Here is a 25,489-nt window from a genome sequence, read left to right as displayed (position 1 = left end):
CAAAATTTACCTGATTTAAAACCCTAATTTTGATCCGAATCAAACCCAATCCTAATGCAGGAAAAAGCGAGGGAATAGAACGACGCGTAGAGTGGCGGTGGATTGTTTAATTAGAGACAGAGGGGTAGTGGACAGTGCAGTGCAGGTTGCAGTGTGCATCAATGGCGGCGGCTGTAATGTCATTTGTCTTCCACTTTTATACATTTTATTAGAATTTATAAATCGCATTCCCTTGCACGCCTTTTTGTCCTCTATTAAAAAGCGTAATTTCGATAGAAAATTCGAATTAAATGATTCCTGGAGCTTTCATTTTCATACAGTCATGAAGAAAGGGACTGGTTCTTGAGCTTAAGTTAAGCTTATCCCGAAGATCAGTTTTGTGGTTGTCAGAGAAATTAGATTAGAATGAAAATAGAAGCCTCTGCATGTCTTAATCATCTTTCCCTTTCGAAAATGGTGGGAAGAAATTCACAGCCCAACTTTCAAAGTTGATTCCAGAAGGGAAAGGTTAAAGGTAGTGAGAGAGGTCCACCATGAAAAGGAACAAGAAAGAAAAGATTCCAAACCATGTTCTATTTCACACGTGTCATTTTCTTGTCACGTGCGCCATGTTCTGCGAATTAGGCAAACAGGCCAATCGGATTGGACAGATTGAGGCCCAAAGTAAAACGGCCCAAACTTTTGGCCCAATACGTTGGTGTGGGTTTGCTAGCAGGGTGCACGTGAGGCTCACGTGCCTGATCCCAATAGTATTGTGGTGCGGCTGACCGCGGACTGCCGTTGCTTCGGTGTTCTGGAAACAGCTCTGGAGTAAGCAGGGCGATGCTAAGGTGCTCCTTCCTAGTTCCTAGATTGAGGTGATCTATGGCTGCGCCTGCGTATTATGTATCTGTACACATTGATTGTTGAATGCTTGGTTACGATTCTTATTGCAAATTCGAGATGGCATGTTTTGTGTGGATTTAGAATGTTATGAATGGATTTTGAGTTTGGAAGTTTGGAAGAAATTTTTGAAGTGATATTGTTGTTTTCGTAAGTATGTAGTGGCGTTTAATCGAAGGTTTCACGTGTTTTAATGGAGATTATTATCAAAATATTTCTTCTACGTGTTCATTGAGAAACATAATCGACTTATTTTTTTATCTTATTCTTTGTAAAGGTGATTTTTACTTGAAAATTCTGTTGAATTGCAGAGTAGCTTGTTGCTGCAAGATGAGTACAACTCCCGGACCATTGTGTCCAAAATTTGTTCCGGTTGAGCAGAGGGAAGTCACTTCTATCATTAAACCTGCGGGTATGTACATTAATACTATTTCTCCTGTATCTCTGCAATGGCATTTATTATTACCTTTTTTTTCTTTTTCTTTTTTTGCTAGTGTTCTTATTTTGGGAACCAGATATTGAATGTAGTTTATAGCTTATGGAAATTTCTCACACCTGACTTATCTCTTGTACTGTATTACAGGCTTCAAATTCAGCCTGGTATCCTACAATATATTGGCCCAGGTAATTCAAATTGGCAACATATTCATTCGTCAAGATCCCATTGAACTGTCATCTAGTCTTTGCATTGCAATGTTTGTTGTTTGTGACTTCTGTGCATCACTTAATATTCAAAGTTTCAATGAGAAAGCGCCGTTTTCTTGAAATTAACTTTGTGTTTCCTTCATTGCTTTTGGCCTTTTGCATCTTGCAAATCATGCTGGAGTAAATTGGTGGTCTTTTTTCATAAGCTTACTGTATATGCCATCTTTCCAGGTATACGTAAAAAGCTCCTACTTTCCACACTCCCCTTCACGCTGTCTCAGGTATGTGCTCCAATAAATGTTTAGAGAGTCGGTAATGCTATACTTAGTTAAGTTATTTATTTATTATATTCTTTTCTTGTATCTAATAAATCTATAAATAGGTGGAAGGCTCGATCGCAGGCCATTCTAAATGTTCTTAAGGGCCTGGAGGCTGATTTTCTTTGTCTGCAGGTGTCTTTATCACTTTTTTATTATTATTTTTTCCCCCTTGTATAAAAGAAGTTGGATCTTGTTTTTGTCGTTTTCCTCATCTCTGCAATCCCTCATACCTTTGAATGCTATTGGTGGATACCAGGAAGTAGATGAGTTTGATTATTTCTATAAAAAGAACATGGAGCAACTTGGCTATGCAAGTATCTACGTTCAAAGAAGTGGTAAAAAACAAGATGGATGCGCAATCTTCTATAAACAGAACAAGTATGTTTTATTCCCTGTTTAAAATATGATATTCATATCTAGAGAGTGTACTTACCTTGACATTGATTGGTAATTTGAAATTTGTCAAATGTTTGATGAAGAATGACTTGTAAATATTTATACCAATGTAAAACTATTTAGTAGGCGATACGAGTTAGCATTTTCATTTTCTTGGAATTCTTGCATTCATCAAAGTCAAGTCTTTAGCATAAAGTAAAATTTTTAATCCATTGATCCAAACGCTTTTGTCAGTGCAGAGTTGGTCTTAGAAGAGACAATAGACTACAATGATCTGGTGGACATTGTAAAAGATGGGAAAAGTGCATCCACAGATACCCATGAGAAGTTACTTGTTAATGGAAATAATGATAATTCCGGTTAGTCTGCCCTTGCTTTATAATAATTATATTCGGAATGATAAGATGAAAAAAAATATGGCAGGTGTAGACCCGAAATGCGATCAAGCAGAACGTGGAGATCCAAATGATCCTCTTGTGAGATTGAAGCGTGACTGTGTAGGAATTATGGCTGCCTTTAGACTCAGAGACCCTTCTTGTCATCATGTTATTATTGCAAACACTCATCTATACTGGTAAGCTCCTTAATCTTGCCCAAATTTTCTTTTCATGGAGATTAACCTCACCATTATGAACCCCAAATCTGCTGTAGGGATCCCGAGTGGATTGATGTAAAAATAGCACAGGCTAAATACTTGCTTTCTCGTCTAGACAAATTCAAGGACCTAGTGTCAGAAAAATTCGATTGCTCACCTCCAATAATTGTTGCTGGCGACTTCAATTCAGTTCCTGGAGATAAGGTCAGTACTCATTTAATGATCACATATTACTACATCCTCCATTGTTTCTTGAAAATTGACTACTGCAAATATGCCCAACTGTTTCAGGTGTATCAATACATTGTCTCAGGCACCAGTTCAACCGAGCCAGAAGCAACAGAAGATCTTCCAACGCCATTGTCGAGTGTCTATAAGCTCATCGGGGGAGAACCTGAGTTCACAAACTGCACGCCTGGCTTCACCGGTACCCTCGACTATATCTTCTTCTCCCCATCTGGAGACATAAAACCGGTTAGTTATCTTCAGCTTCCGGGCTTGGAATCCCCTGAGGTGAGTGGTGGATTGCCCAATTATGTCCATCCTAGCGATCATCTCCCCATTGGGGCTGAATTTGATGTTGAGCCATAGAATTTTATTCATTCTATGGGTCTGCCTTAGCTAAGGTTAAGTTATAAAAAGGCATATGATTTGCCTAGATATTAGTTTTTTCTTGTATTGGTTGTTTATTTACTGTGATTTTTTAATTATTGGGATGTTATTTGATGTGGAAGTTTACACGAATAAGTTGAGATCCAGCAGAATTTATTACATCTTCTGTTATAAAAATTGTTGCTTCCCTTTCCGAAGTATATTCTCGACTTTCAAACAGAGCCGCCAAAAATAGCCGTGTATCGAAAATCTGATCTGACATGAAAAAGTTGTTGCTTGGGCTTTTAAAAATGGGCCCAAAAAGGTTTGATATTAAAATTCTTATATTTGGTTGTGAGTTGACTACATTTTTTATTAAATTAATTTGAAATAAAAAAAATTAAAAAAAAATATAATTTAATAAAAATAGGCTGTGTCTGACCGGCCCGCTTTAAAATCGGGCCGAGCTGAATTGTCATCTCTATTTTCGAATGGACCTTCCGTGATGGACCAAGCCTCCTAAATGGGGCGGGTCCTTTTTTTGGTTCTGTCATTGACTGGTTGGGCCTCCTTTTGGGCCGTCTTTTGATGGGCCTTTGTCCACTTTCGTCTCGACCTGAGAACAGTGGGGTATGAAATGTGTGAGCTATTTAATAATGGCCGCATTCAGCGGCCTTGGATTGCAGCCTGCAGGTCTTTTGGTCGGAACTGAAGCGACGCGGGCGATTCTGCAATTCACCTACTTCGATTTCAAGGTAAGATGCTTGAATTGTTGTTTTCAAATTTCCTTTTCCTATATTCAGAGTTTGATGTTGTGTTTTTATACGTGCTTTCGCTTCTGTTGGCTGTTTCGTGATCTGTTAATGAAACCTAAATTGATGTACTTGTGAAATATTGGGATATAATTCTCGATCTGTCGGTTGTTTGAATATGAAATCGAGGCAATTTGTTCACTTCGTGATCTGGTTTGTGGTTACGTACCGATACCGGTATTTCGTTTCTGACTCGGTGAATTACTTGTCAATTTTTTTACTAGTTTGCAGTATAACTTTGCTTAAATCTCTCGATTACACATTATTTGGTTGAATTCTATCGATCTCACATTATTGTCCGCGCCCTACTCAAATTTTCATCCTTGGTATCTTGTTAAATTGGAGTCTAATATCTTCCATTGATTGATATGGAAAGCAAAAGGTGAAACACACCCGAAAATTTTTATTTATTAAGTCTTCATATAAAGATGAAACATTGTGCATATCTATAATGCATATCAAGGATTTTGATCACATAGCAAGCCAACTGCTTGCTGGCTTTGATTGTTTGGATTTGACTGGTCTGTTAACAACAATGGTGGAGCCTTTTTTTTTCAGATTAGGATGAAGTTTATAGTTGATATATTTATACTTTTAAAATATGGTTAAGTTACAAGTGAGCTATTTGGTAATTCATAAGGCGGAGTGGAAAGGAGGGGATATTAGTAAGTTGCCTTCCCAGAAAATGTGAGATTATATTCAACTAGAAATTGTTTTCTTCTTTTTATCTACTTGCAATTCTCTTTCCATTGATTCAAAGCATAGAAATTTGGCTACTAATGTAAAATTAGATGGATGGATGAATGAATGAATGAATGTGTGATCAACAGTGTGGTTTATAGTGGTGTTGGAACTTCCTCTGTATTATTGCAAAGATTGTAAACTCTTTTGATCATGATGTTAATAAAATCTACTATGCTGATGCTGATTATGTTTGGTAACTGTTTGTAACAGATGATTGACGATCAGGACTTGGGTTTCTTCGCCAACTTTCTCGGTATTTTCATATTTGTGCTGGTGATTGCTTATCATTTTGTGATGGCTGACCCAAAATATGAAGGCAACTGAGAAATCTTTTAGTGCAATTCTGTTTGATGTAACAGAGGATTCAATGTTTTCCTATCGACATATCAATTAAGAATAGAGAGAGAATCATTTGTGTTTTAGATAAATAAATTATCTGCCCTCCTTCCTTCTATATCTACTACACATTTGCTTTCAATTGCAAACCCACAAGGTTTGGTACTAGTGGATCACAAATATTTGAATATTTTGTATGATTGTTGAAAGAAAAACACATACAGGGTGTGATTGCAAGGGGAAATAAATTGGAGTTCATATCAATTGAAGAAAGATTATGAGCTGTTATTTCGAATTTCGATTCTACACAATAAAAATAAATATTTTATATGATATATATATATATAAAAATACTGCTGAATGCACAAAACAGAGATAGAGATACACCTGCATTACATATACATAAACTGTCCACATTTCGAAATATATCTAAAAACCTGCTCAGAAACAACATCTACAACAAGGTAACTGCAAAATGACCCAAAATACATCTACTTATCTGCGAATTTTCTCCCAGCTAATAATCTCTGCGCTTGGAGAAGCTCGAGGGTATTGTTTGAGCTCATTCAATATAGACTCGCCTCCATCTGCGATGCTGCTGGCATGAGGCGTAATAGCCAATTCCTCGAGTGCAGTAGCTGATGCCAACAAGTATTTCACAAATTCCATTTCGGCCTCGATCCCTGAGAATAATTGCATCTTCACTGTTTTCAGCTGAGACAAAGATTCAGAGCTCTGTTGTGATCTGAGGAAGTCTGCAACAGAGTCTACCACATCAAAGGTGAAGGCCTGGAGAAATAAATACACAAGACCATTAGTTTAGGTGTTCTATCAATGCTTTGGAAAGAATTCCAAACAAGGTTAGAAGCTTACCGTGATATTAAGCCTCTGCAGATTTGGTGAGCTTCTGATGAAGCAAATTGCGCAGGAGGCCTCGTCAATTTTCTCGAAATACATGTCAGAAAGGTGAAGATTTTTCAGCGTTGTCAAGGAGACGGGTAATGGATTGGGGGCACCATGCTCTACAAGGTCCTGCAAAGATTCCGAAAGCACAGGTTATTATTCAAAGACGGTAATTATTTAAATTCACAGTACATAAGGATAATGTAAGTTTTAGAATCCAAATTTCTTTTTACCTCCAATGCATAAGCTTGCAAGTGCAAGTCTTCTAGGGCAGGGAGACAACTCAGGGATTTTACCAGATCGAGGGAGAAACCGTTTCCTCTCTTGAAATCCATGGATGAGAATGTTAATTTAACATCGGATAAGACAGGGCAGTTTGCGAACGAAATAAACTTGAGTATCCCATGAAACTCAAGACTTTTTAAATTGGGGCCAGTGATTTCTAGGGAATCAAAGCTGGTGCAATGAATCATCCGGAGCTTTTCAAGGGCCGGGCACAAAGCAATGAACTTTATAAATGATTCAGGCACAAGGTCGACATTTTGCAGCTGAAGGTTCTCGAGCTTGCTAAATCCCTTGAACCCGGGTGGAGGATCAAATAAGCAGTTGTAGAGTTTCAAATTTCTCAGATGTTGGAAAGTAAAGAGACAAGGAGTCAACTTATGTGTCTCCCCCCGGGATACATGGAGGGTCAGGTCTTGGACAGTGTTGTTTGGTAGAAGATGAATCCATTGATCAATGTCGGGACTGCTTTTCAGATCAGGGACTTGAAGGGCAAACCTTAGCAATGGACCCTGGTGAAACTTTAGGATTTGGTAAACAAGAGGCTCGAGTTTGTGACCTCCCAGAAACATTTGATCAAACCAAAAATCGAACACAATTTCTGGACAAGAAGCCCATTTGTACCTCCATTCTCTGGATAAAATACTTGTCCTCACCACATCTCTTAGAGGCAAGCATCCAAGAATATTGTCGATGATGTTGTTGGGCAGATTAGTGATGAAATCAACGTCAGATCTCATAACACAATTCATTTTCAGTAGCCTGAAACATAAAAAAGAGAGATTTCAAATATCTATGGCATAACCAAACAATAGCAAGTCAAGTCACATAAGCAGAACTCTAAATTTAGATTCTAATGCCATCATAAAAGATGTAAATCAACTATTATAGCATTACTTGCGATATGAAAAGGTAGAACAGTTGCTGAATCTCAAAGTAGAAGACAAGAACAATGTCAATGAGCTGTCATTGTCAACAGTTTAATATCCAAGAACACTTATGCTTCACTTATATGGTTTGCTAATCCACTTAAAAAAGTCGATGGAGAGAAAAACGAAAAACCTTCAATATCTGTTTTCACGTGTTTCTAGAAATCATTTTTTCATTTTCAAAAGCTCCACTACCCATCCCTTTCTCCCAAGTGGCGTGAATAATGAGTATGATGCCCATTCATGAGCTTATTGCGATAAAAAGTTGTGGGGAAAAAGAGCGACCACTTCATTGTAAAACGTAGCATTATGATTTCATCAAACAACTGTTCATTGACCAAATTTCGCTTTTCACATTTTTGAAGATGTTATACTCTCTTCTCTGGATTGATGAAGATTATGCAGTGGAGACTATGTGTAGGGTAGAGTCAACAATATGGCAAAAGTGCCGGTCACGCATCGACACTATCTACAACATGACACGCTTCCAAGCATATCTATATAGTACAGGCCGGCTGCAGAGGGCAATTTAATAAGTTCTGATTTATGCAAATCTGCAAATGGATCGCCTCCTTTGGTAAACGGAGAGCTGCAAAGGTTTATACAGTAGCGTGTGTATACCGTGATGGTGTGGCTTGGAGCCCAAGCTGCAGGGGGTGAGGCAGTAATGAAAAACGGATAGCGACAAAAATGCGACCTAGACTCGAATTCGTGGATTTGTTCCGTTCATCAAAATCAACGAATGATTTTTGACCACCTTCAAAGGAAGAAAACCTAAGATTTTTGACCAGAGAACAGGATTCTAGAAACGAGAACTGTAAAAACCAATCAAAATTATCGGTTAAAAATAAAAGGCTATCGGATCCTTCTCCATTCCAAACTCATGGTGACATCCTTATTTCCATTAAAACCCTAGGCGAAAGCATTTCCATCTACGCTACGCTACGCTACGCTACTGTTTCAATCCAATATAAAAATATATATATACAAAACCACATAAACACTCAATTCCTACTAACTTATATTAGATCCACACCAATCAAACCACAATCAACTACCAAAAATATATAAAAACATATCCAGAAACCACAAAATCAACAAACTAGAACGACAACTTACCGCGAGAGCTCGCCGGACCGTCTCCTCAATCCAATTCCTCCAACATAAGCTAGAAAAATAAAAAAAACACCGAGTGATTCACCAAAGAGATAATCAACAGCAATTCAAATCGAACGCGGAGATACACAGCACAAACCAGAGTGAGATATATAGACAAAGCGAGCTTATAGCTATCTCTATACTATGAAAGAAAAAACCAGTCAGGTCCATTTTAGGTTTCTAAAATAAATATAATTATATACATTAATTAATTATTAAAATATCACAACCAATAACAATAGGTGGGCCCACAAAAGATGAATGACTCAGATCTAGTTGTGATTTAACCATATCCAAAGTATGACGTGTCAATCTTGAAGGTTTTATATTTTTTAAATAAAATAATTACTATGCAAGTAAACGCTTCGTCCACCCACCCAGGACCGAGCCGGCCAGCCCGGCCTAAGCTAGGGCCGGCGCCCAACCGTACGAACTGTACAGTCGTAACTGTAGGAATAGCCGCCGCGACAATAATGTCCTAGTTAGACCGAGAGTGCAATGTTTGTTCTTTGTATCATTTTTTTTTTCTTTCATTCGTTAGTCTAAAAATATTAATATATTATACATATTTATTATTTTAATATTTTTTACATAATTTTTTATATTTTATAAAAAAAAAAAAAATTCATTTTCAACATTCTGGACAAATCCACTCACTTCGATTTCCCTCATTTTAGTTCAACAATTATTAAGAAAATGTATAGTTAAAATTAGTTGATGTGATACTGCAATAAAATAAAATAATTTTTATATATTCAACAATGTATAAAAAAATAAATACTAATTAATGTTGGTGTAAATTTTTTAGACAAATTATTTGTGTGATTGTTAAAAAAAAAAAAAAAAAAAAAACTATTTTTTCTCCAAAATTTTTATTGTTCCTTATTTTTAAAAAGATATTAAATCAAATTTGTACTTAAAATATTGTATTAATATCTATTTATATTAAATTTAACTCAAATTAAGTTGTAAACGTAATTATAGTAAGGGTGTGTTTGTTTGGGGGATTGAATTGAATTTAGCTCAAAAACATCAAATCAAACACCTATTTTTTATTTTTTATATTATATTAAAAATCAATTTTACATTCAAAATATCACATCAACACCTATTTATATCACATCGTACAACTATTCAAATTTAAAATTTTTACTATTCAAATTCTAACTCAAAATCCAAACCTCCAAACAAACACTATATTATTTGACTTGTAAAGCGACAATGTCGTGTGGATTGGATGGATATGTTTAAACTAAAATTTGTTTATGTTAGGAGAAAGCTGCCCTTTTTGAGTTGGATTAAATTAAATTCAGCATAATTAGGTTGATATTAATGTCCCTATAAAAGTTATCTAATGGTTCCAATAAGCTGTACCTCAAGAACTTGGAATGTCTTTGTTTGACATATAATAATTGCTTTGTTTAGACCAAAAAAAAAATTGTCAAATTTTGATTATGATTTTAAAAAATATATATATATTTAATATAATATTATTAAATATAATTATATTGATGAATAGTATATCTAGGGTGTGTTTGTTTGGACATTGGATTGAATTTACACTATTCATCCAATTTCTCTCTCTCCCCTCCAAAAACATCAAATTAAACACTTAATTTTTATTTTTTATATTATACTAAAAATCAATTTTAATATCGCATCAACACCTATTTATATCACATCATACAACTATTCAAATTCAAAATTCTTACTGTTCAAATCCCAACTCAAAATCCAATCCGTCAAACTAAAATACTGCAAATAAAATAAAATAATATATAAATAAATAAATTTTAAGCAATATATTTCATAATTAATATTTTATTACTCAATTTGATTAGAGGTTTGAATTTTATAATATTATTGGTATTCACCCCTAAATAGAGATTTAAATCCAATCTGTCTGCCACTTGATGAGTGGGGAGCATATAAAAACAAAAATGCATTTGACTATGCTCCTAATAATTGATTGGTTAATATTTATTGTAGTGTAGAGTGGAAACTGTGGGCAGGCAGCTAACTCTGGGGACAACTTAAATGGACTGGTGGTATTATTTATATCTCAACAGATTAATAAATACTAGTCATAAATTACAGTTTGGAAATTAAGAATTAGAGCAAGTAAATTGACATTATTTAAGCAAAGATGATTGTGACTATTACCAACCCCCAACATAAAATGAATAACATTTTTTAGAGCAGACCACTCACAGAGCAGACAAACAAACTTACCCACCTACTGAAAGAACCTGAACCTGAACCCATTCATTCATTTATTGATTCTATGAGAGAACCCTAAGGAGTTTCAACTACAAAATTTGGTGTTCCAAATTAGTGAATATGAATAAGTAAATGAGACTTCTATTTAAGAAAACCAACATGTATATTGTATAGTAGTAGTATAATACGATTTATGAAAATTGGTGTAGTAGTCTATGAAAAGTAATCTGTGATCTTTGTATCTATCATACAAGAATGGAAGTAGCCAATTAATCATCAACTTAAACATCATTATATGCAGATTGATAGATAGATGGTTCAAGGAATTACCAGAATGAGTATATACCACTTTCATATTGTTTCCTATGGAATTGTATCTTCTACTGAAACCGAAGAAAGTATCACGCACACACATATATATGTATATGTATATTTGAATCGAAAAAGAGAAAGAGAAAGTAAAACCTGATGCAGCAGAAGAGCCAATGGAGGAGGAGAGGATGGATGCAGCCTTATTTTGAGAAGGGATCAATTGCGAGGATATATGTCGAATTCCATACATTCTTCAGAAAAGATGAACAAATTAAAGCCTGGAATAGATTAAGGCCCCTAGACCCTGTGCTACTGTCGATTCGGCTGATGGGCATCCCATGGTTCAACGATTAATAGGCCCTCTCAATCTGAGCTTGAATCGTAGAAGTCACTAGGGCATGGGGTTGTGACCTCAGACTCAAGTATTTGAACAATCCTATGCATTGTGGGACGATCCTCAGGGCCCGAAGAAACACATTGGATGGCTATAGACAGTACAGAATCAAGGCTTTCTGTCTCCACTCCTTCACAGTGGGGATCAACTATTTCTCGTTGCCTGGTTTCCGAGACCAGATAGTTCAACTGTCATGGGAATAATACACGTGTCAGCCGTGGTGATGCGAATATTAATTTTAGGACAAATTTATAGAAGACAGACACTCAGAGCTCATACAGTGTTAGAAGAAGGAAATCTTACCCATCCAACAATGTTGAGGCCCTTCTCAATGAAGGATGCATCAGTAGGCCGCTTTCCACTCACAATTTCAAGCACCAGAACTCCAAAACTATAAACATCAGTCTTTGCCGTAGCTCTTCCACTCAGCATATACTCTGCCAAATACGGGGTTATGACACCAAAGAAACCAGGAAATATTAAATATTGGAGGAAGGAGAATCCCGGAGATAAAATTTAATTCACACAAAAGTTACGCGGAAAGATGTATGGGACTAATGGTTCATTCATTGATTCACTTCAACCCAATATACTAAAAGTCGACTAGAAAGTGATTTTGGTGAAACAAATGTTTGTTTCTCTCATGGCCCCATTGACCTATAAGGACTCAAATACGTAAGGATTTTACCACAACTACTCAGGGTATGAAAAATATTACAGAATTTAGTTAATCAAGACCAACACATGTTCTTGACCTCAACCTTGATCAAGCTCCAATGGACATCAACCTGGCTAAACTCTGAATATATGAGAACTTAGTCCCTAATTAGAAAATTACAAGATAAAACAGTCATTACCAGGAGCTAGATATCCAAATGTTCCAGCAACTATTGTTGTGATGTGGGATTCCTCATCCTCTAACAATTTAGCCAATCCGAAATCAGACACCCGTGCATCCAAATTTCCATCAAGCAAAATGTTGCTTGCTTTAATGTCACGGTGAATAATTCGAGGGGAACAATCATGATGCAGATAGGCAATCCCCTTCGCAGCCCCCAGTAGAATATTTAATCGAGCCTCCCAATCTAGTTGCTCGCCTCTCTCTGCAATATAAAAGGTATAATCATATTGCACAATAAAAGTTGTGATCCTAGCACAAATTGATCACATACCAAAAGAATCTTAAAAATTTTCAATCACAAAATATCCTAATATTAAAGACAAAACAAGTGTGGAACATTCATGATGTTTGGAAGTATACTGTCTTAAGACTCAGCATTTAGAAACCATAAAGCTGCTTAACTAGTACTTCGTGTCCGAAGATGTTTGGACAAACTATTTAAACATGGAAAAAATAAACTCTTGGAAAATTCTATAGTGCCAACACATTCACATCAAATAGATTTCAAAGGTTATTAAGAAGGTAATGTACTAATGAATATGAAAAATGTTGAGCAATCGAAGGTCAAAATCTATAGGTTATCGAAATCCCTCCTAGCCATCCATCCCCAATGCTACTCTGAAACTTCTGAAAAGAGATGTGAGAAATACAAGCTACATTGATCGTTATAAAACTTATATACAAATATATACAGTTCAATAGGTACAAAAAGGTAAATATTAAAATAAGGAAAGGATTCCAAACCGTGAAGAGCTTCATCGACACTGCCTCCTGCTAGAAAATCATATAGTAACAACTTGGACGTAGGAGCATTGCAATATCCTCGAAGGTTCACCAGATATCTGTGTTTTATGCTTCCAAGAATTTCAAGCTCCCTTTCAAAACAGCGATCAAACCCCTCATTTACTTTCATAATTCTTTTCAAGGCAAATATATTGCCATCATCCATTGCAAGTTTGTACACTGTTCCAAAACCCCCCACTCCAATTACATGCTCTTCATTCAAATTCTCCAATTTCTTTATGATATCCTTTGAAGAGTAAGGCAGGTCTCCATGAAATATTACAATCGAAGCTCCTAAAGCAAAATCAAAAAGTAAAATCAGGTTCAATAATTTCATAAGAAAATGGTAAAGGAAAAAACTCAAAACATTTCCCCCAGAAAATATATAGAGAGAGAGAATGAAGAAACAGCAAATATGATTTTTCATGCATTTGCATCAGAATCCCACCTCCACTAACATCAGCTGCAAGACCTTTTCCATCATTTTTACCAAGCCTCTTATACAGGTAACATCCCCAAAAACACATGAGAGCAACCAGAAGCAAAGCACCCACAGTGGCTACTGTACTTACAAGAAGCTTCTCTGAGTATTTCTTCTTGGACTGAGCTAGGGCTGAAAAAAACCACCAAGACAATGGTGTATTGGAGAGGATGAAATAAGAAGATTACAGAAGTTGATTAGATAAATTCATACAGCCAAAAATAAATTTGTTAGATTTAATTAAGGCAACAGATTAAATCAAATTCTCCTTACTTTTTAGCTTAGTAAAATCCTCAATGTGATTAAACTGATTTATATAAGGCCATATGAATAAGAATGAAATGCTTTACCTGGATTTATAGTCTGGGAATTTGGCGGTGAACCACTACTGTTGCTCGTGCAAACCTGTAGTTGCTTGCCACATAATTCCCGGTTGCCAACAAAACTGCTAAGAGGAGCATGGAGCACAACAAACCCAATGTAAGATAACAATGGCAAAACCCTGCAAGACACCAAAGAGGTTCCTTTCGAAATACACACACATATAGCAATCCCAAGAATGAGCATAGGCAATTTCTGCAGAGGATGCTGCAAGTTATTCGATGGGCAATCAAAACCCCCCAAAATTCCCTGATCTCATACAAATATAAATTTTGGTTGTGTGGGTTTTTGCTGTTTTGTAAACTTCTCACATGAGAAGTTTACAGAATGAAAATCTAACAGATTCTTTCAGGATAGACAAAGGAACATATACAAAACATAATGGAGTGAATAATGCATAAAATTGGGCTCTGCTCCAATTTTCTATCACTATTGAAATCACAATATCACACCCATACTTTCTGTTCAGGTTTTCTACATGGTCTCCAAGTTCCAATTATTCTCACTGTAAAAACAACTAAAATAATTTCTCCATAAGTAAATGGATGCAACTAGTTCATAGCCACAGCTTAAAAAAAGGGAAAAGAAAAAAAAAATTAAAACCAGAAAGAACTTCAGACCCACCGAAGACATAAGCAATTAACAGAATAGATTTCTCACTGTAAAAACAACTAAAATAATTTCAATTATTCTCACTGTAAAAACAACTAAAATAATTTCTCCATAAGTAAATGGATGCAACTAGTTCATAGCCACAGCATTAAAAAATGGGAAAAGAATAAAAAATTAAAACCAGAAAGAACTTCAGACCCACCGAAGACATAAGCAATTAACAGAATAGATCACTTACGAATCATTTTGGAAGTTGGCAAGTACACCATCAGCTGGTATAGGTCCCACCAGAAAATTTGTTGATACATTTCTTCAAACATCAATAAAGGCACTTGATTAGGGGAAACAAAAAATTGCACGATTATGCAACTTACAATTAATTGTATCACTCACAAACTTGAAAGCTTGCTCAATTTTCCAAGTGAAGCAGGAATGCTTCCACTGAGGGAGTTGCTTGAAAGATCTCTGAAAAATTTAGAGCAGGATAATATGTGAACTTAGAGAGGATTCAATATTTCACTTAATGTGGATTGAAGAGTCTAAAATACAAAACCATCAAATAAGATAAATTGAAGATAATCACTGGATCCTATTACATAAAAAGAGAGTTAGTTAAAAATGAATTTATAACACTTCTTATCAGAATTACAACAGAATATTATCAAACATTAGTTCAAAAAAATACCATATGAATCATGGACTGCATAATACAAATTTCTTTGTGATATTATACACATAATGGATATAGATTCTTTTAAACAAGCTATCAAGCTTTCTTAGAAGTGCAAAGGTTCTATAATGTTAAATCCAGTTTCAGATCTTACTAGTGGGGCAGTACTGAAGCTTTTCATGTAGCATATATATAGTCCGTTCTTTTGGGAGTAGTAGAGAAATAATAGCTAAAAATCTTTTTCTTGTGCACTAAACAATTGGGAAACAAATATTTTGCCCCAATGAGGATCTCAACCACAATATGACTCCAAAATAGAGATGAGACTCGGTAATTCAAGTAAAGCTATGAATATATTTACTCACAGATTTTCCAGCTGAGAAAGTTTTCCCAATTCGCTTGGAATCAATCCACTTAAGTAGTTTCCCTGCAAAAATCTGTGTGAAATAAAAATATGAAATCACGATTGATGCTAAAAGAACATCATACGCATATATAAAGAATAATACTAATGATATCACCACTAACAGCAACAGCAACAGAAACATTGAGTAAACAATGATGCAGATGCAAAATTTTTGCAGTAAGTAGTAAAAATTGTGTGCTAACATATAATCACTATAATTTGCCACATTGCAAGGCAAGTAAACAAGTTTAAAAAATAAAAGTTTATTCTGCTCCATAGAAAATGCATTAATTCTTGTCACATAAAAGAAAAGATGGTTTACAATGAACATAAACACCTCATAGACAAAATCAAACCATTTAAAATCATATCAGCAGAATTTTAAATTAGAAAAAATAAGCTTGTGAGCATTGAGAATTGATACAGATCTTCACAGAGCATGATACTAACTTACAATGATTGTAACTGTGTACAGTTCCCGATTTCTGGAGGGATTTCCCCATAGAAATTGTTATCATGAAGAGCACTAACACAATAGTTAAACTCTTTATCAGTAAATACAGTTAAGATTTCAGAATTTGAAAAGAGATAGCAGCAACAGCAATGGGCACATACAGATATTGCAGATTTTCTAGCTTTCCAATATCAGATGATATAGGTCCACTCAACTTGTGGTTCGGAAGGCTCCTGCAGCCAAGGAATACTAATCATCCCTAGGTAAAATTACAATGAATTTCATATCCACTTTCATATACTCAAAGCATCGAGCCTGGAGTTTAGCAATCAGAAAAAGGGTGATGGTGAAAATCACAAATGAAACAAACAACAACCTTGAAGTGGGATTCACGCACCGCCATATAATAAAGATATACATGTGATCAAAATAACTAATGACCCAACAACTAGAAAGATTGATGATAACTCCGATATGAGTGATGTTTTTCTCAACAGAAAATATAGTACAAAAGTATAAAATTGTCTCATGAAAGGACATTTCGTGGACAACAATAAGACAACTGAAGAATCTGAGAACTTACAGGGCTGTCACTCTTTTTGACTTGATATCACATGTCACCCCTTTCCATCCACATGGATCTGCATCCTCTGGTCTCCACTGAAGAAGAACATTATCTGAGTTTATGATGGCAGTCCTAAAATTCACAAGGGCTTGACCTGCAGATCAAGAGGAAGAATAAGAACTCTTTAAAAACATGTACAACATATTAATTTGGCCTTCTTTTTCCAATCTTGAATAGATTAGACATATCATTCTCAATAGCAGAATCTGACCTCTCAAAAAGTCACAGGGCTACAAAATAATCAATCAAAATTTATTCACAGCAAGGTTTTGTCAATATAGCATTTTGAGATGAGATGCAGACTCACATCTATAGCTTTACTTAGATTATATTTACAAATAACTAATTGAATCCCTTAAACCATTAGAGTGCTCTTTCCTTGTAAGCTATTATATTTAGTGACTGTGATGTACCAACAGAAATTGAATTTAAAAGGCAGCATACCATCAGGACTAAGAGCTTCGTTCCCATTTGCTAGTGTGTGAATCAATAGGATGCATAAAAGCCAGTGTTGCAAAGTCACAGTGAGGCTGCCCATTGTGACTCAAGTCAAGCATAATAAGATCAATGCAAATCATCAGAAGTGTGAATCAGTACATTCATGCAACAGACACAATAGATTTTTGTGTGACATAGAGATGCCCCTGAAAGAATCAGAGAAAGTAGCACCTGCAAAATAAGTTTAATTTGTTATTTGATCATTTATGCAGAGAGAAAAACAAATACCATACAAATTAAATTGGTCACATGAACTGTCATGAAAATAGCATCGCATAAATTAGCACTCATCACCAGAGTCAGCACATGTCACTGTTCATAGCGTAGTTCCCCCACCCCCTCGACCAGGCCCCTCATCTCTAAACAAACATATAGCAGTACTAGAACTAGCAGCAACAAATTACAGCTAGCGAAAGGAGGCACCAAGTTACACAAGAACAAACCCCTTGATGATTAACTACTCAACCTACGGTTGCTTCCCCAAGCCAGTTTAATTGCATCAATACTTCCCCGATATTACAATTAATAGCTGCACAACCAAAAGCCACATCTAACCACAGAGCACTCAAAGCACAGGTAAAAACATCGATCATTCTTCCCATCAGCCATATCTAAATTCGCCAGTCTCTAAAGTATCCAATAGTTCTAGCCTACTATCCAGCCACAAGACGATCAAACGAAGAATGTGGCCAATCTCGATTTTCACTAACCCAACCAAAACAATAATATTAGCAATAAACAAATGAAATACCTAATGGCAGCAGCCCCAGCCGAAGATTTGATCCGTGCAGCTTAATCTCAGCTTCAAAAGAATAAGTAACAAGGAACGTACGCACCGAAATTGACAACTGGGCTGTAGAGCTGTGTAATGGCAGCAAAAAATTAAAGGCCCCAACCCACCCTCTTTTTCCCTAAGCAATTGCACATATCTATGCATGTACCCTTGCGCGCGCAGAGGAGAATGGAAATGGAGTGGGGCGCTGGGCTTCAGAGGTTTAGAGAGAGAGAGAGAAGTGAGAAAACGAGGAAGGGAGAAAGTGTAGCAGAGGTCCGAATAAAAACACAAGTATACAGTTGGACTAAAGGAAGAGGTAAACCAATTAGGGAGAAGATGGATGGCACGTGTGAACGCGACATTCCGCACATACGACCGACGCCACTCACGTGCCAATCGATGTGGGATTTTTGGTATATGTGTGAATTTATTCCACTTCCCTCCTTTTCCATTTCTGTTACTCTTACTTATGTCATCTCTAACACAGAATTTCTGTTTATCCAGCTTTAATTTTATTCTATCTTATAATTCTATTTTTTTTTAAAAAAAAAATATTATTCAAATATCTCTACAATTAATATTATTTTTTAAAAAAAAATTAATAAAAAAATAATATACAAAAAAATTTAAAAAAAAAATAAGCTAAGATTGGCGCTGGATTAGACGGCATTAACTCCATCTATGAGGTTGTGTACAAAAATGCAACCCCATTTGAGATGCCCTTAATACTTACATGTTGTTGGTGCCAAGAGATTTTTTTAAGATTTTTGAAATTTTATTTAATACTCTCTCCCTGCATTTTTCATTTATGTCATATCAACATTTTTATTTAGTAATTATATTTTTTATTTATGTTTTGTCCTTAAATAATTATATCATTTTTTTTTATTTAGTAATTATATATTTATCTAACATAATCGTGCAATTTTCAATATATTACACAAATATCTTTATTTTTATATCATATAATTTTATATAAACATTTTTGTCTTTTTTTATTATAAATCAATATAATATTATATTAAAAAATTCTACGTGCAAAAAATAAAATCTCTTTTCTTCCTAAACAAAGGTAGTATATGATTTTAATATTTTTGTAAAAATATATATATATGTATGTATATTTGATATACTGTTTTTTTTTTAAAAAAAAATAATATTAAATGAATGAACACTGGTTATGTAAACAAAAATCTATATACTCCTCAGTCCTATAAGTAAATATTTATTTGTTTTCTGTAGGCATGTTTAGAAATATCAATATTATAGTAGGAATAAAGTAGAAATGACTAAAATACCTTATTAGTATATATATATATGATATAAAGATTTATAAGTTGCATGAATATTTGTAACGTTAGGTACATAATGCAGAGTACAGTTACTAAAAATAAATAAATATTTTATTATAGACATACTAAAATTAAAAATTAAATACTTTATTATAGTAAAGAGGGTATATATATACATATAAGTAGTTATGATGTATGTATATATACAAGTACTTATGATCTATGTATGAGAAAGAAGAGAGACGATATTCCAACTTGACTAAGAATTTGTCACATGATTCTCACATGTCAAGAAACAGCTATGTTATCATTACAACCTGGTTTGTGGTCATATGAATGATTTTGCTGAACAGAAATAAGCTACCTGATGGACAGTTATGTTTAAAATTTGTTCTTTTTTTCTTTTTCTGTGGAAATAACAGCACTGATAAACTCTTAAAATGATTAGGATACAAAGCAAAATATACAGTACAGAAAACCATTTTATGCAAGTCCAGAATAACAAGTTGGACAGAAACACTGTTAATCATCTGTCAATAAAATTAGCCCCATTTTTATATTATTATTGAAAGCAATGTTAGATAAAAATATAAATCTATAAATAAATATTAATATAGTTCACTCTTATATATCAATCAGAAAAAAAATAATAAAATGAAATATATATATATATATATAAATTTTCAGAAAATTAGTAGTGATATGATAAACTAACTAAACCCTGGTTTTCTTTTTATGTTATTTTATTTTGTTAATGCATGAACCTTTGTATTATTTTATTTTATTTTTATGAATCTGGAGATCAGAACTCTCCAAAACCTACTGGCTTTTAACTCCTATGAAGCATAAACTAATAAAAATTAAAATAAAATAAAACAAACAAACAAACAGGCAATCATACACACGCAAATATATATCAAATAAAGAATAGTGATGAAACAAAATTGTACTTTTACGAAATATAAAAATATTTATATATAGTAACCGGAAATGAGAGTAAATTAATTAATTAAAATTTGGGGCGGCTTAATCTGGGGAGTATGTGAATCCCCACCGCCTGAACCCCCGGCGGCGATTCCACCGTCCACAACCTCGCCGGAGGATCTTCCGCCGCCACATCCACCACCGCGATATGGACGCCGTCGGCACACAATACGCACAGTCTTCCGCCGCCGGCCGCAGCCTGCTGCGCACCTTTAAGTATCTCGTTCTCCAATACTTCCACCCACGTGTCCCTCACGTGATCGTATTTCTTCAGCGAGCCTCTGGATTCGTCCACCACGTATATTGTATCCTCCTCCATCGCCGCCGCCGGACCTCTCCAACCGGCCAGCATACCCTCCGGCATATCCTCCCACACGTCGCGCTCGACGTCGTAGATTGCTCCTTCCTTGGCGGCGTCGCCTTTCACGTTCACCATACACAGTTTCCCCTTCCATCCGACCGCCTCGATCGCTTCGCGGCTGAATTTCGCATCTCTTAGCCTCGCTTTTTTCTCCCATCGCCATTTCCGGTGGTGAGATTGAGCAGTGTTGTTGTTAGGGTTCCACTTTTCAACCGACCTTGCGACGTCGTTGTCGTACTGAGAGCCGATTCCGCTCGCTATGTACAGTGCTCCGCCGGAAGCGCCGGCGGCGCACCATCGGCGCGGCGCGGAGAAATCTGGACCGTAGGTCCACTTCTGCAATAGAGAATTGAAAATCAACGGTCTGGATAGGGCGGGGATGAACTGATCGGCGGTGGCTGCAAGCAGAACGAGATTACCGGAAACTGTCACCGATTGGATCGGCAACTTGCGCGATATGAAGGAAGGATGTCGGTAGAGGAGGCAGAGAGGAGGATCCGACGGCGGATTCGGAAGCGGTTCCCATTTATGAGAAATTGGATCGAAGGACGAGAATTGGATCGAATTCGAGAGATCTGGTAGAGTTTCCCCCGGAAGGAAGAGAGCGTAGATCGACAGAAATGGCGGAAACTCCGGCGAGTAGATGAGGCGGCGCCATGAATGGCAGACGGCGAATAGAGTGGAAGCCGGAACTAGAGACAGGCAGAGCTGCGCTATTTCCTCGGGGAGTCCGGGGAGCAAACCATGGCAGTCTGGGTGAATGCACTGGCAGCGCTTCAGAGTTCTATATTTAGAATCTGCGGCGGCGGTGGCGGTGGTGGCAGCAGAACCTGTATAGAGAGCTATGGCGGTGGAATTGCTCATTGGAAACGTGAGGAAGAGAGTGGGAATCCATGGCTTCTCAGATTCTTTAAAGCTACAGTTGGGGCTGAGAACTAATTTCATATACTTTTGTGGAATTAATTAAATATGAAAACATATATTTTTCAACAGCCCCTCGTATTACAGAAATATCAAGTTAGCCCCCCTAAAAGAATTTTATTCATTTACATGCAAATTAATATGGCCACTGAAAACGCCAAATTGCCGAAGTGAGTAAAGTCAGCGTTTACTAACCAAAAAGTTGACCTATTTCGTTTCATTTAAAATATAGGCTTTGTATAAACTCTTTTAATAAAAATATTCAATAATGTGATCACCTTACATTTGATGACATTATATACTGTATACAAATACAACAAATGAACCATCAATATATTAACCATAGTTTATACCGTACATACAATTATTAATTCAGTATATATCATATGTTAATAAAACAAAAATATATACTAGAGTATTAGGTTCTGCGGAAAATTTATTCACTATGTACTTTCAAGTAGCAGTTACGGATTCTCGCGTCATAAAATATATATATATATATATAATATAATTGTCATCACTTATAACTTAATGAATATGTGTTTTGTTAGTTAAAAATATATATTGACAGTATGTGCTTTTCAATAGTGTGTGTAATATATATATGAAATTTCAGCCAAACAAATCCTTGCACCAACTCCACATACATTTGCCTTTTCCCATTTTGCCCACGAGACATCTGCGCCCATCCCAACTAATATAAGGTGTCGTTTGGTGCTAAGAATGAAATTGCAGACAAATTAAAATAGAGAATGAAATTGGAGATAAATGAAATTGAGTAGAGAATGACAATTAATTCTCTTGTTTGTTAAAATAAAGAATTCAATTAAGAAATATATAAAAAAATGCAGTTATACACGAATGGATCAAGAATAAATGATTAACCGAATAAAAAAAGTTTTAAAGAATGAAAATTCATGAAAAGTATTTTTGATGACCTTTTTTTTAAAAAAAAAATTATAAATTATATAAGATGTTTTATATTTTAGTATAATTTCTTAAAAAATCGTAAAACTTAAATATTTTAACGATAAATTTAATTTAATTTTTGTAAAATTAAAATAATATATTAATATATATATATAAATTAGATAATACAAAAAAGATTTAAAAAAATAAAAATATATATACTGTCATTTCTTTCGTGCATATAGAAGAGAAATGAAAATAGAGAAATAAAAATGATATATTTCTCAAGTTTCATTTTTCTAACTCAAATAAATAAGAGAAATAATTTTTATTTATCTGATCTCATTTTTATATACCAAACACATCCTAAGAGAAAGATAAACGATAGCGTTGGGACAATATGGTAATTGCAGAAAAAATAGATATGAACAGATACAGTTGGCTCAGACTCTTGAGCATTAAATTGTGGGACAAATGGGTAGATCCGCTCAGAATAATAAATGTAAAAAGATGTACGAGCCAAAAATGTCTTGGAAGATCCATGCTTAAAAGTCGCATTTTGCAGCTCACACGCTATTAACAACTTGCATTTGCATAGCCCCCCCTAATATTTTTGCTATTATTATTTTATCCCCGCTTCAAACCTTTAGAATTGCAATCCAGTATTAAAAAAGTCAAGAGGAGCCGCCCGCAATTAATGCAACAGAGAAAAAACTTTTGAAAATAAAATTGGGGTGTGACCACAAATAAATAAAAATCAAGGATATGTTTTCTGAGTTTTTGGGCATTATAATATTTTTTTAATTAAATTTAGCTAATAATGATTTTATTAAATACATAAAAAGTTTAGATATTTAATACATGTGGTTAGCTATTATAATCAATGGGAAAAAGGATAAGGAAAGCTAAATGGTTGACACGTGTAAGGTAGCGAAAAAGGTTTTTTTGTCGTGTTCCGAGATTCGTGGCCTTTGGTTATTTAATAAGGGCCGTCACGTGTGGCCCACAACTCATTTACTTCACCTCAATACTCTATACCTTCTCTATATTCTATTTTATTTTTATTTTTAATTATAATTGATTAATATTTTAGTTAAATAAATATATATATATACATGTAATTTATAACCTATAAGAAGCTGTATGTTGAATGAATTTATTCGCCCAATTCAATGTATTAAAAGTATATGGATTATTTAATTATAATTATGTATGTATGTATGTATGTATGTATGTGTAGATTGTAGAAGGAGACAATGACAGATGAAACGGTCATATGAATGCATATATACATGTGGATGTGGTGTGTGGTCCAAATTAATGTTGTATTATCTTATTTATTTATATTTTTGCAGTGGCCATGCTGCAACTTGCAAAGTAAAATCCAAGATTTTGCTTTTCCATTTTATGGCCCACACCAATTATTTAATTATATGAATTTGGTTGGGTTGGGTTTATTTATATTTTTAATTTGGGGTTATAAAGAATGGATGGTAATATAAAAAATAATATTCCATCAGTCTCACAAGAATGATATTATTTTATATTTTTATCCGTCCAATAAGGTAATTGTACTATATATATATATAACATAATAAATACCATTACAATTTACAATATATTATATAAATACAATCATAGCATTTTCGTCTTTTTTACTACAAACTAATATAATACTAATATTGAAAAATATATGTGCAAAAAACAAACGGTGCTTTTCTTGCGGGAAGGAGGAAGTATTTGATATTGAATACTCTGTCCGTCCCATAACAAAGTATCTATTTTTTCATTTTAGTCATTCTATTAATTTCTTTTTTAGTAACTGTACTATCCCCTAACATTACAAATACCTTTACAACTTAAAATATATTAATTACCTTTACAACACATATTAATAAGATTATTTTAGTCATTTATATTTCAAAGCAAGTGGATATTTACTTATGGACGGAGAGATTATTAATTTTTATGGATAATAAAAAATATATATATATATATATAAAATTATGTAAAAAAAAAATTAAATTAACAAACCTAAACAACCCTTTTTTTCTACCCCACAGACAAGATGGCAAGACTACACATACAGATAAGGCTCTAGTAAATAAGGCTATAAATATACATACACGGACATGGTGCTTTTGCTAAACAGTGCAATAACTTTCTAAATGAGGCAAGTTGAAGGAAGGCAGTCTTCTTCTCCTGCATCAGGAGTATTGCAACAGACCTTACTCCAATAATTAGTTATTACATCGTGAAGCACGCAAGAGGAAAAGATGGGAAGGAAGGAGGTGGATAAACATGACCCAAAATAGAAACAAATATTTGTTGTGTTTGTTTGAGTATTTTTAGGAATTTTTCCATGTTTAATTATTTTTATTTTATTTTATTAAACTAAATACTTTATATATATATATTATATCAAAAATATGATTATTTATATTTATTTCTATCATATTAAATAATTATTAAAATTAAAATTTACATGTTCAAAATTAAACTAAAAACTCAAACAATAATAAGTCTGTTCACATCTATAAAAAAAAAAAAAAAAATTCTATTTAGAATAAAAATTTCTAATACACTCTTTAACTCACAAATTTAAAATTTTTTTTATTTATAAATATAATACAATTATTAATACATTCAATTTATTTTATTTTCTAATATTTAGTATGAGTATTATTTAAATATAATAATTTTTAAAAATACCACAAAATATCAAGAAAGCGGTTGACAGTACAATCGTTGTTCTTGGGCATGGTTTGATATTAAGCCCATTCTTATATAATTGGATATTGTTAACCTGTTATTGCTCCCAATTATTTGGGCTTTTAAGCCCATTTGCTAAGGCGCAATATCCAATCTTCTTTTAAGGCCCATTTCGATTTTCAGTGCTACAAATTTTTGACAGAGG

The 25,489-nt window shown here is 34.5% G+C and overlaps 5 protein-coding genes across 9 annotated transcripts; 2 read left to right on the top strand and 3 right to left on the bottom strand.

Moving 5' to 3' along the window:
• Positions 1-739: 739 nt before the first annotated feature.
• Positions 740-3,627, top strand: LOC127265647 (carbon catabolite repressor protein 4 homolog 4). Of its 2 annotated transcripts, none has more exons than XM_051295549.1 (10): positions 740-857; positions 1,194-1,294; positions 1,466-1,506; positions 1,759-1,808; positions 1,910-1,979; positions 2,104-2,225; positions 2,478-2,602; positions 2,667-2,817; positions 2,895-3,042; positions 3,130-3,626. In XM_051295549.1, exons 1-10 carry the CDS (start codon positions 823-825, stop codon positions 3,427-3,429), a joined length of 1,143 nt encoding a protein of 380 aa, XP_051151506.1. In that variant the 5' UTR covers positions 740-822; the 3' UTR covers positions 3,430-3,626. The 2 variants fall into 2 exon arrangements, with proteins under 2 accessions (XP_051151506.1, XP_051151507.1); XM_051295550.1 differs by having other exon boundaries at positions 757-830; positions 3,130-3,627.
• Positions 3,628-4,069: 442 nt separating this feature from the next.
• LOC127265748 (dolichyl-diphosphooligosaccharide--protein glycosyltransferase subunit 4A) lies at positions 4,070-5,439 on the top strand. The gene is made up of 2 exons (XM_051295722.1): positions 4,070-4,184; positions 5,196-5,439. The coding sequence occupies exons 1-2, from the start codon at positions 4,086-4,088 to the stop codon at positions 5,307-5,309; spliced, it is 213 nt and encodes a 70-aa protein (XP_051151679.1). The 5' UTR covers positions 4,070-4,085; the 3' UTR covers positions 5,310-5,439.
• Positions 5,440-5,678: 239 nt separating this feature from the next.
• LOC127265745 (F-box/FBD/LRR-repeat protein At1g13570-like) lies at positions 5,679-11,402 on the bottom strand. 2 transcript variants are annotated; one of them, XM_051295719.1, is made up of 5 exons: positions 11,279-11,402; positions 8,555-8,603; positions 6,458-7,268; positions 6,195-6,353; positions 5,679-6,110 (listed from the first exon to the last, which is right to left on the bottom strand). In XM_051295719.1, exons 1-5 carry the CDS (start codon positions 11,373-11,375, stop codon positions 5,817-5,819), a joined length of 1,410 nt encoding a protein of 469 aa, XP_051151676.1. In that variant the 5' UTR covers positions 11,376-11,402; the 3' UTR covers positions 5,679-5,816. The 2 variants fall into 2 exon arrangements, with proteins under 2 accessions (XP_051151676.1, XP_051151677.1); XM_051295720.1 differs by lacking the exon at positions 11,279-11,402 and adding an exon at positions 8,691-8,774.
• LOC127265744 (LRR receptor-like serine/threonine-protein kinase FEI 1) lies at positions 10,937-18,388 on the bottom strand. Of its 3 annotated transcripts, none has more exons than XM_051295716.1 (14): positions 18,082-18,388; positions 17,277-17,501; positions 16,791-16,926; positions 16,369-16,440; positions 16,208-16,279; positions 15,713-15,784; positions 15,071-15,142; positions 14,916-14,987; positions 14,035-14,132; positions 13,652-13,816; positions 13,165-13,497; positions 12,377-12,622; positions 11,823-11,956; positions 10,937-11,707 (listed from the first exon to the last, which is right to left on the bottom strand). In XM_051295716.1, exons 2-14 carry the CDS (start codon positions 17,368-17,370, stop codon positions 11,489-11,491), a joined length of 1,785 nt encoding a protein of 594 aa, XP_051151673.1. In that variant the 5' UTR covers positions 17,371-17,501; positions 18,082-18,388; the 3' UTR covers positions 10,937-11,488. The 3 variants fall into 3 exon arrangements, with proteins under 3 accessions (XP_051151673.1, XP_051151674.1, XP_051151675.1); XM_051295717.1 differs by having other exon boundaries at positions 14,035-14,129; XM_051295718.1 differs by lacking the exons at positions 16,208-16,279; positions 16,369-16,440.
• Positions 18,389-20,297: 1,909 nt separating this feature from the next.
• On the bottom strand, positions 20,298-21,667 carry LOC127265747 (F-box/kelch-repeat protein SKIP25-like). Its single transcript, XM_051295721.1, has one exon. It carries the CDS (start codon positions 21,604-21,606, stop codon positions 20,407-20,409), a length of 1,200 nt encoding a protein of 399 aa, XP_051151678.1. The 5' UTR covers positions 21,607-21,667; the 3' UTR covers positions 20,298-20,406.
• Between the last annotated feature and the right edge of the window lie 3,822 nt (positions 21,668-25,489).

This window comes from Andrographis paniculata, unplaced genomic scaffold (assembly GCF_009805555.1).
Source record: "Andrographis paniculata isolate CXL003 unplaced genomic scaffold, ASM980555v1 Contig73END, whole genome shotgun sequence".
In the NCBI taxonomy this organism is placed as follows: domain Eukaryota; kingdom Viridiplantae; phylum Streptophyta; class Magnoliopsida; order Lamiales; family Acanthaceae; genus Andrographis; species Andrographis paniculata.
The sequence above is the reverse complement of the archived record's forward strand: the minus strand, read 5'-3'. Positions and strand labels throughout refer to the sequence as shown.

Coding starts and splice junctions, on each gene's coding strand:
- LOC127265647 (XM_051295549.1), top strand. CDS start 823: ATGCTAAGGTGCTCCTTCCTAGTTCCTAGATTGAG. Junction 2,226..2,477: donor ATCTTCTATAAACAGAACAA/GTATGTTTTATT, acceptor CGCTTTTGTCAG/TGCAGAGTTGGTCTTAGAAG. Junction 2,603..2,666: donor TGGAAATAATGATAATTCCG/GTTAGTCTGCCC, acceptor AAAATATGGCAG/GTGTAGACCCGAAATGCGAT.
- LOC127265748 (XM_051295722.1), top strand. CDS start 4,086: ATGGCCGCATTCAGCGGCCTTGGATTGCAGCCTGCAGGTCTTTTGGTC. Junction 4,185..5,195: donor TCACCTACTTCGATTTCAAG/GTAAGATGCTTG, acceptor TGTTTGTAACAG/ATGATTGACGATCAGGACTT.
- LOC127265745 (XM_051295719.1), bottom strand. CDS start 11,375: ATGTATGGAATTCGACATATATCCTCGCAATTGATCCCTTCTCAAAAT. Junction 8,604..11,278: donor TGGCTCTTCTGCTGCATCAG/GTTTTACTTTCT, acceptor TTATTTTTCTAG/CTTATGTTGGAGGAATTGGA. Junction 6,111..6,194: donor TGCAGAGGCTTAATATCACG/GTAAGCTTCTAA, acceptor TTATTTCTCCAG/GCCTTCACCTTTGATGTGGT.
- LOC127265744 (XM_051295716.1), bottom strand. CDS start 17,370: ATGGGCAGCCTCACTGTGACTTTGCAACACTGGCTTTTATGCATCCTA. Junction 14,133..14,915: donor GCCAACTTCCAAAATGATTC/GTAAGTGATCTA, acceptor TGCTCCTCTTAG/CAGTTTTGTTGGCAACCGGG. Junction 11,957..12,376: donor ATTTGGATATCTAGCTCCTG/GTAATGACTGTT, acceptor CGTATTTGGCAG/AGTATATGCTGAGTGGAAGA.
- LOC127265747 (XM_051295721.1), bottom strand. CDS start 21,606: ATGAGCAATTCCACCGCCATAGCTCTCTATACAGGTTCTGCTGCCACC.